The following is a 9,898-nucleotide window of genomic DNA, read 5'->3' on the forward strand; positions in this document are numbered from 1 at the left end:
CGGTACGGAAGCCTAAAAGGGTCGGTACGGAAGCCTAAAAGGGTCGGTACGGAAGCCTAAAAGGGGCGGTACGGAAGCCTAAAAGGGGCGGTACGGAAGCCTAAAAGGGTCGGTACATTCTCTTTAACGGTTCGGTAAATGAAATGAGACCAAGTTTCTCTAATCCAGGGTTCTCTGAGCTCTTCGTGTTGGAGGATCGTGGGGTTGAAGGACATGAATCCAACCAATGAGGAATTTTTTGAGTCTCCGGGCAGAAATGCCTCCACCGGATCATCAGGACCAATCGGATCTCCGGTTGGACCAACGCGTTGTTGAGCTACAGAATATTTCAGAACATTGAAACGATTTAAAATCCCTTTCCTCCTCTCCCTTCCAGGTCGGAGCTGAACTCTGGACTCGGTCCGGTTGGTTCCGTCAAACCGGGTCAGGCAGAGACGGCGTCCTATATTCTCTAACCGGACCGACCCGGCAGCTCATCCCGTCCTGTTAGAATCAGCCACTGACAGCGGTTCCGACCCGCTCAGAGAGAAGAACCCCCGCGCAGCATTTACTCGCCTGTCAGGTCGGTTCTGATCCGACGGACCGAGTGAAGGAGAGGAAATCTGCCGGCTGATGGAGAGAAACGAGTTTTAACTGGGCCTCAGACTCCAGTCCAATCAGATGCTGACGCTACGATTGGCTGCAATAAACAGGAAGTAGAAACAGGAAGTAGAAACAGGAAGTAGAAACCAGGTCTAAAAAGCGGGGAGCGTCCTCCTCGCCCGCCAGCTGAAAGATGGACTGAAACATTGATTCAAAGTTTGGTGCCTCTGGTACGGCACAGACCCACAGCTCCCTTCGTCAGAACTTTCTCTGTAAACGGGTTTCCATCTCCGGCAGCGCGCCAACTCTCGTCAGAAAACACAGAAACCAACTTGAGTGAGCATGAAAACTTTTTTCCAAAGTTTTTTCAAATTCCGACATTTTCACAAACCGTTTCTAACGCGACACTTTAAAACGTGCATAACGAAAACACATTGATGGAAACACGACCTTTACGACCTCCGATTAACTCAAATCGCATAAAGTTAGCGTGTAACTAAGCTCTGTCAAAGCTCAGCCCCCAGAAAAATGTAGGAAGTGGGCGGAGCCAGGATCACTGAGGGGCGTGGCCAAGTGTGGACAAGAGTTAAATGCTGCTAGCTTAACGTCTTCATCGATATATTTAGTGACTTTTCAGAGTCTCTACTGACTTTTTAAGCAAAAAGTTAGCTTTTTCTGTAAAGAGAAAAAAAAACTAACAACTTATTTTGTGTGTTATTGTAAAGTTTTATGACGACAGAGTGTGAAAGTACTGGCCGCTCTGCAGCTCTGCTCTGATGGAGACCCAAACCAAACTGGATGGTCGGAACCGAAAGGGAAATTTAACAGCAGTACTCAACCCAAAGAGGGCAGCACCGAGACGGGTTTAGGCAAAAAAAATAGCAGAATTACAAGAAAATATATAAATGTTCACAGAAACATAAAGAGAACTTTTAGGAACAAATTTAGACATTTATCAGCAACACAAGGTTCATTTCTAGAGTTTAATTCCCCTTTAACTGGAGGAACATGGCCGCTTCTCCAGACCAGATGAGTCGAGCAACATGGACGAAAACACCAATCAGAAGCGTTACAACACACACACACACGCACACACACACACACACACACACACACACACACACACACACCCGACCCGGCTGATTAATTCATGAAGCCGCTCGGCTCACAGCTTCGTGTTTCAGGATCTGCTGCATCACGTTACGTCTCTGGGAAACGACGCCGCAACGCTGCCGACGCAGCTGGAGCAGTTACCGTGGCAACGGGACTGATCCGCAGAGAGAGGAAGGACGTGTCGCTCATAGCAACCAGCGCCTCAGGCAGGGGCGACTGCCGACGCAGCAAAACTCAGGATGAGGTCAGAGGTCAGGCTGAAACTGAACGTCTGGAAACGAGAGAAACTGTCAGAACCGCCAGAAAGAGCCGCCTGAACCTCTGGAACCCATCAGAACCAGTCCAGAGGGCTCGTCACAAGGACGATGGTGAAGCGGTTCTGTTCTTCCGGGTCACAAGTCCCAATCTATTTTTACATTTCCATTGAGAATCTGTGACCCATCAGAACCTCCTGGTTCTGACCCGTTACATCTCTGCGTTCTGATCGGACCAGGCCTCAGGTTCTGCTGCTGGAACATGGTAGTGGCAGCATCATGCAGTGGGGATGCTGCATGATGCTTTAGCTCCATGTGAACCAGAACCAGAACTGGACCATAATGCTGCCATTTATAGACGATTTTTTAATGGTAATTTAATTTCTAAGGAACATTTGGGACAGGAAGAGTTTTTAAATATCCACAATAAATAAACAACCAAAACATCAACATGGATTATGATTCAGTTTCTGGGAAAACATGGAAAACTGGCAGGCAGGACTTTCTAACGGAGCAAAACCGTTTTATCCTCAGCGACATTAGAGAGGAGCAACATCTACATTATTGATTTCACTTTAGTTTACCGTCCGATTTATTGATTTATTGATTAGAACCATCATCAGTCCGTCCAGAACTTCAACCGCAGAACAGCTGGGTCTCCAGAAACACACACACACACACACACACACACACAGTAACTGTTGCCGCAGTCATAACTTACTCTTCTGGCTCCTTTTGAAAGCAGAGAAAACGGATCCAGTAGGAAACGATTCCTCCAGCTGGTCGGACTGGGACAGACTGGGAGGACTGGGACGCTGGTGCTCCACGCTGCGCGATCAGGCGTCATGTGTGACCCATCGCTGCTGCGTTTTCCCATCCAGGCGGAGGGAGGAGGAGGAGGGATCCTGCAGTAAACACAAATCTGCTGCTTCTGGCACAGGACTACGGCAAGAGGGGAGGGACATTCCTCTACAGCACACGCAGGGCTGGGGCGGAGGGGGCGGTTCTGGCCCAGATCCTCCTCCAGAGCGGAGCCGCTCCGTTCTGTTCAGCATCAGCAGCAGAAAACCAAACATGTAATCTGATGCAGCGCGGGCCGGAGCCAGGCAGCCAATCAGAGGCCGGCTCAGATTACTGAGGACCTTTAAAGCTGCGGCTGGCCTCCCCGGTAACATCATGACTGCTCACGTGCGACCTCCTGAACGACACGACCCTCACGTCATCCGCCTGGAATCGCTTCAGGGAAAACATCCAAACATGGGGAAGTCGGATAAAAACTGATGAGTTCATGTTTCAGACAGAGGCTGGGCCAAGTCCGAGCTGCCAGAGCAGAACCGAACCACCGGCATCAACGAACCGCTGGCTCCCATAAACCACAGGACCTTCAGTATCAACAGCTGAACGTGTTCATCTATGGCTGAAACAGATCATATCGATTAGTTACTCGTCAAATTCGAGTTAAAGGGGCTGCTGGGGTGGTGCAGGGGCAAAGCACGACCCGCGTATGGAGGCCTCAGGCCTCGTGGCGGTGGTCACAGGTTCGATTCCTGGCCTGGCGACACCCGCCCCATGTCATTACCCGCTTTATTGTCACACTGCTTTCAATTAAACGGCAGGAGAGCCAACAAAATCTTTTTAAAAATATCGTGTTAAAGGGCCAGTCTCCCGTTTTCCAAGCACATGGCGTCCATTTTATAGCTTAATCCAGTAACTATGTGACCTTCGGTTGCTATAGAAAAGCTATATATCAGATGCGACTTAAAATGAATTTTACTTCATGATTAACGACTTAAAATAAGGCCTCCGTCTCTTTAAAGCCTCCTCTTTCTGAAGCTCCGCCTCCAGGAAGTCATCCCAATGCAGGGTTTTCCCCGGTGTGTCGTTAGCCTGGCGGGCCACCAGGCTTTACTTACGGCCCCACCAGGCTAAGCTCTGTTTGTTTATTTAAGGGTTTTTTTCCTGTTTGCCTTTGACTTTAGTGTTCAGGTTATGTTAATAATATCTTCCAATAACGCACCTGCAGGCATTTTCACATTTCCTGTCAACTTTAAACATTTTTTAACTCAAAAACACGGTAGGCCCCCTACCAGGTGATTGCTAATTGCTGCTGGCTAGTCTGAAGGAGCCGAGTGGGGTAGGAGCAGCGCCTCGGAGGCGGGGCTATGTCCACCCAGGTGTTTTGCACGGCTGAATGGTTGCCATGGAGATTAAAGGATCTCTCAAACATGCAGGAAAGAATCAAAGAAACACTGCAGGTTTGTTCTTGATGAAAGAATAATTTTATAACGAAAAGATCAAAACAGCTGATTTCACACTGTGCTGCCGCTTTTTATGTGCATTTAAAGACATAACTTTGAATTTTAAAAAGTTACGTCCCCCATGTTGAAGACCTCTAACCTTTCAGACTTAAAAGCCTGAAAAATGACAACAAAGTTTGGTTCTGTGACAAAATGTAAAAACAAGTTAAAAAAGTTCAGCAGGAAGCTGTAAAACATGCTGAGGTGAACAGCATCAACTCTTCTGTGCACGAAAGCAGACAGTAAGTTAGAGTTTCAACATTCCTCTCCTTGTTTTCTGCAGTGGGCGTCGGGTTGATGGTGCAGCGTCTGAAGCAAAATAATCTGATTAAAATCTCCTTTTACTTTGATTCGACGCATCATCCTGGTAAATTAAACGTTGAGGAACCAGCGCAGCACATCGGGGGGCAGAGGACGTGTTTCTACAAGCTAAAACTGCTGGTGGACCAACTGCAGGAAAACTCCTGAAACATTTATCCAAGAAGTTTGTGTCCGAAACGTTTGGAGCAACAAACGTTTCCCTGAGTGAGAGAAAGTCTGGAAACTCTGACTCAGTGAGATCCTCTAACCAGCTCCAGCTTCTCCCACACAGGAAGTGTGAATGGAAATGTGCGGGAATGTTTTCCGTCATGATAACGAGTCTTCCTTAAGAGTTCTGGGACGCCATGCTTCACCCTCGGGGTCAGAGGTCACATGAAGGTGTTGTGGTCCTCTGCATAAATTCTCCAATAAAACTAAGGAAATGGTGCCCCAGTTTTCTGCTCCCCTGATGCCTTCACTGAATCCTGGAAACCACAGAGCAGCCGAAAACAACCAGCTGGAGGAGCGAAGGTGTGTGGGTGAGAGTCCATCCATCTGCTACTCCAACCAAAATAACTAACTGAGAGTTAAATCTCTCAGTTATTCCCTTCCAGCCAGTCAGACATCTTTTAAAGCGATCCGGATCAGGAGCTCGCTGGGAGTTTTTCTTTTAGCTTTTTTATTTTTACTCATTTTTAGTAATGACCTGATCATTTTCAGATAAATGTTTCCTGTTATACCTCTCAACTCTGATCTATAAATTATAAACTGTACAGCTTTTAACTATCAAATAGAAGCACAATTCATATTGTTTTGCCGTCTTCTTTGGATGGGTTACTGAAATTTATTTTGTTCTGCGAATCTCGTTACGGCGAGTTTTATATCTTATTTATTTTCTAGCTCTGGCAGATCACCGGACGTTAGCACCATGGCTACATATTAGCCATTTTTACCATAACCTGGTAAAAACGGTTACATTAAATAAAAGTATTGTTGCAAATCAATTAGAACAGACCACAATTTTAAAATTATATCATCTCCAACTGCCAGTTAGCTGCTAAATGCTGCATGTGGCTAACAGCTAACTGCAATTTTCACATTATAGAGACTGTCCTTTAGCCTGTTAGCAAAACTTTATTGGACCTTTTATCATAACTTCTCCCTGGTAGCAACAGGTACATTAAATAAAAGTAATGTTGCAGTTTAATTAACATCATCCACTATATTAAAGCTATTTTATTGACCAACTGCCATTTTGCTGCTAAATGCTACATGTGGCTAACAGCTAGGTGCTAGCTAAGTCATCTGCATTTTTCCAGTTATTTAGCACAAAGGTTCCATGTTATAACTCTTAGTAATTATAAGATTTTTACAGTGAAACATGGCAATGATTAAAGTGGGAGTGACTCAACACTGTAAAGAAAAGGGTCACAAAAAAACCCAAGAACTGAGCTACCAAAAGCTAACAGCTAACAGAGCTAAAGGCTCTGTTGTAGCTCTGGGAACCAGGTAGTTTTTCTCTTGGATTAAGCTGGTGTTCGGTTAAACTTCAAACAAATCCATGGCTCAACATTTCTGAGAAATAAGTTCAGAGTAGAAAGTTTGTCAAGCAGCAGAACAGGTTTACGTGACTGAACCTGCGGTCAAACTGTGGTTGTGGTTAAAGAGGTTAAACTGTCACTGAGGCTGGAAGCCGCAGGAGCAAATCCCATCAGAGCAGCTAGTGTTGTTTTAGTGTGTTTATGGATAATAGAAGAAATGAAAAGCAGTTACTGATTCAATCCCAGCAACAAGTCTGAGCAGAGCGCAGCTTTCAGCTCCACGCTGACATCCAGACGCAAAAATGCCAATTATGACGAGCCGGCGAGAACAATCAGCTTCACCAAGGAGCGGCTGCATCAGACGAGGCTGAAAAAGAACAGGAAACATCCGCAGGGTTTAACCTGTGGTGAAAACTAAAATGAAATAAGATCAGCAGTGAGATCAGCCAAACTCAGAGGAGATCCATTAAAGCTATAAGCCCAGCAGCAGCAGACTTTATGGACAAAACTGAGTGGGATGTTTTAGCCAAAACTAGTTTCTTTCATATTGAAATAATTGTGTTCTCTCTTTTGGAGAAAACATTTTCAAATCAAACATCCAAGACAAAACGCGACAAATATTTGTCCATCGTTTTCTGTGGGCACAGCTGACAGCAGTAAGAAATAAACTAAAACAAAGTCAGATTTTAAAAAATATTAATTAATAATGGAGATAAAGATATGTATTATTATGCAAGACTTAAGGAAGAATGACTGAAGATGGCGACTTAAAAAAATATACAACTGAATATAGAAGCAAAAATATGTAAATATTTAAAGAATAAAAAGCAAATGTTGAAAGAAGATTCCCAGATTAAACCATCTGCCAGCAAAGAGCCGAGAGAAGCACAAGGATCTGGTGGACAGCCGAGTCTCAGAATAATCAAATTAAATGGCTGCAACACTAAAAACTCATTCATAACAACACAGCCTCCAGCAGCGGACAAATCCATCAGTTTCCCTTTTTCTCTTCAGGGTGAAATGACTGAGGAGCCAATCAGGAGCAGCCAGAGGTCATGAAAGTGTTTCCTGAGAGCTCTGCTCGCCAAGGAGAGCCACAGAGTCTTACTTAATCCTGGCCAGGCCTGCGGGATGATGCAGAGGACAACCTGTTATGTAACACCCAGAATGCTGCAGCTGCACAAATGTCCATCACACACAGGGACAGGGTGCTGCAGACAGGGTGGACAGAGACAGGACACCTGCAGCTGCAGGTAACCAGGCATGCGGACAGCGCCGTGCATCTCATTCATTAAAGAAACCGCATCAAAGTTTTTCTGTTACAGAAATATTAAAAATATGATAATCAAAAACTTCACATTCTCTCTCAGGTTCCCAGAAATACATTAAATATTTACGCTGCTATAAAACTGCAGCAGCTGCTTCCTCAGTGGAAAATCTGCCGTTTCTTAGCAGCTTCGTGATGTAAAAATGAATCATTTCTGCATCTTGTTTCTAATAAACAGTAAAATCCCACAGCCAGTACACCCACCGTCTGCTGCAGCAGGAGCCACGCAACCTGCAGCCTTCACCTGGACACAACAGGAACCAGACTCTTCACGTTTCCTCCTCCGAACCCAGCCGAACCGCGCTCCCAGGTGGGCCCAGCTGGTTCCGGTGGATGACGGCGATCACCGGAGGAGTCTTCAAGTCTCATCGGCGGGCAGCCAATCAGTGAAGTGAGCCGGTCACCCACTCACATGGCTCACGCACTATATGTATTGGCGGAGGAATACATGATGTAAAAATACTTATCTTTTTAACTTCGTCTGTATTATATAAAACGTTCAGTTAAACTGCCATTTTTATATGATTTTTTTTCTTTAATGTGTTTTATTAATCGTGCTCCTCGTGTGTTGTCTTAGGTTTAAAACGGATTAGATTCAGTAATCAGAAACAAATAAAATGTGTTCAACTTTACTGCGTCTGGCCAGCTTTACCTGTAGCTATGAGTGACTACTGCCACCTGGCGGCCGGAGAGGGACTCACCGTTGGATCCGCTAAAACGCCTCCCGTTAAATTTCTTCACGTTTTTTAAGTCCTATCACAGCTTCACTCTGACGTGTTGAGTCACTTTAAGGTTTTGCCGCATTTTTTAATTGTTTAGCATGATTATTAATTTTTATTCAGTTTTTTTTGTCGGAAGACATGAAAAGCAGCAGCTCTGCGGTTGATATGGTTTTAATTGTGTTTGATAATATCCATCCACTCCCGCTATTCAGACTAAAACACAATTTATAAATTATAATACTGATATAATAATATACAACACTGACAATATGTAGTTTAATAATATAAAAATTATGCATCATATGTCATCTTATTATGTGATTTAATGAAAATTACTTATTTTAATATAATCATCAATTATGTTTTTATACATTTCAAAGGAAGAAAAACTAAGACAACAGAACCGGGAAGCATTAGAAACAAAAAACAGGCCAGAATGGGTAAATTCTGATTTGTCAATCAATCAATCAATCTTTATTCCAGACCAAAAAGGTCCATAAAAAAGATAAAAACAAAAATAAGAGAAAAGAAATAATAAAATAAAAAAAAATAAATAAATAAAAAACATGACATTCACTGAGTCACAAATAAGTGATGACACCAATGTTTCCACAACATTGTATTTTAAACGGTAATTCGTTTTATGACATGAACCGATTCATTATTGTAACATGTAATGAATTTATCTGTCATTATTACTTAATGTTTGTTGTATTGTTATGTCGTAGCACAAGCTTCAGCGTTTAATAATGCACCAGAGCGCAGGTGAGCTAGTGTAAATTTAGCAGCAAAAGCTACAGGGATACCGGGAAGATTTTCATAATAAAGACTGCAATACCCAGGACGGCACCTTTTTTCTATAATAATTCGTTACATTATACAAATTTTGTGTATTAAAAAAAACTTCCATGTGTTGAAAGCACCTTTTCAGGTGCACCTCCTCAGCTGATGACGCCTGGAAGCGATTATAGTTATAGCTGACTTTTATTTTGAAAATCTGTGGCGGATGTCAGTGATGTAACGGTCCTGAAAGTGACATCAGAGTGTCCGGTCAGAGGCAGGGCTGGCCCGAGTACCGACAGAAGAATCGGTACCGGCGGGCCCGCAGTCAGCCGGCTCATCCGAACAAAGACGGGACACGGAGGGGCGGGAATGATGGAGAGGATTCCCGGGCAGGGTTGGAGCAGCAGTGGCGGGGAATACGGCTCTGTTCTCGGTGTGAATGTGGGAATTTAACCGCTGACGAAGACAAGGCTGCTGTTCCTCTCCATCTCCTCCATCTTGGATGTTAGTGATGATGGAGCACATCCGAACCCCCAAGGTAGGTCCACGGACTCGCTGCTGCTGCTTCTCTCTCGGTGATATTTGATCTGTTCACCTGCCCGGTCCTGATCAGGGGGACGGTCCCTTTAAATTATCGTCCAGTCTGGACCCTGACGTTAATAATAACGGGAATATCAGGAGAATTTAACGCAATGTCCGATAATGGATTCCTGTGGTGAATCCTTCCGTTAAAAATAAAAATATTTTTCTCAGGTAAGATGCTTCTGTGTCAGGCAGACATCCCATAATGCTCTCACTAATGATGGAGGACGATCACCTCTATCATGATGCTGCTTTGTTCTGAAAGACTCCGTTTCCCTTCTTCAGGACCAATTCATATCATCCATCCGTCCATATTCATCCATCTGTCCGTCAGTGGACTTCCTGTGTGACCAGTGAACTTCCTGTGTGACCAGTGGACTTCCTGTGTGACCAGTGA

At 44.3% G+C, this 9,898-nt stretch overlaps 2 protein-coding genes across 2 annotated transcripts in view; one reads left to right on the forward strand and one right to left on the reverse strand.

Moving 5' to 3' along the window:
- The window catches only part of LOC103473192 (microtubule-associated tumor suppressor 1 homolog), a 50,343-nt gene extending 42,543 nt beyond the window's left edge, over positions 1-7,800 (reverse strand). The window contains exon 1 of the mRNA XM_017303863.1: positions 7,619-7,800. The gene's annotated coding sequence lies outside the window, so the exon portion shown is untranslated. The remainder of the gene's footprint in view (positions 1-7,618) is intronic.
- Positions 7,801-9,168: 1,368 nt separating this feature from the next.
- mtmr7b (myotubularin related protein 7b) overlaps positions 9,169-9,898 on the forward strand; it is a 21,753-nt gene continuing 21,023 nt past the window's right edge. Inside the window, exon 1 of the mRNA XM_008423204.2 lies at positions 9,169-9,457. Coding sequence (XP_008421426.1) covers positions 9,422-9,457 — 36 coding nt within the window. The 5' untranslated portion in view covers positions 9,169-9,421. The remainder of the gene's footprint in view (positions 9,458-9,898) is intronic.

The sequence above is a fragment of the Poecilia reticulata genome, linkage group LG1 (genome assembly GCF_000633615.1).
Source record: "Poecilia reticulata strain Guanapo linkage group LG1, Guppy_female_1.0+MT, whole genome shotgun sequence".
In the NCBI taxonomy this organism is placed as follows: domain Eukaryota; kingdom Metazoa; phylum Chordata; class Actinopteri; order Cyprinodontiformes; family Poeciliidae; genus Poecilia; species Poecilia reticulata.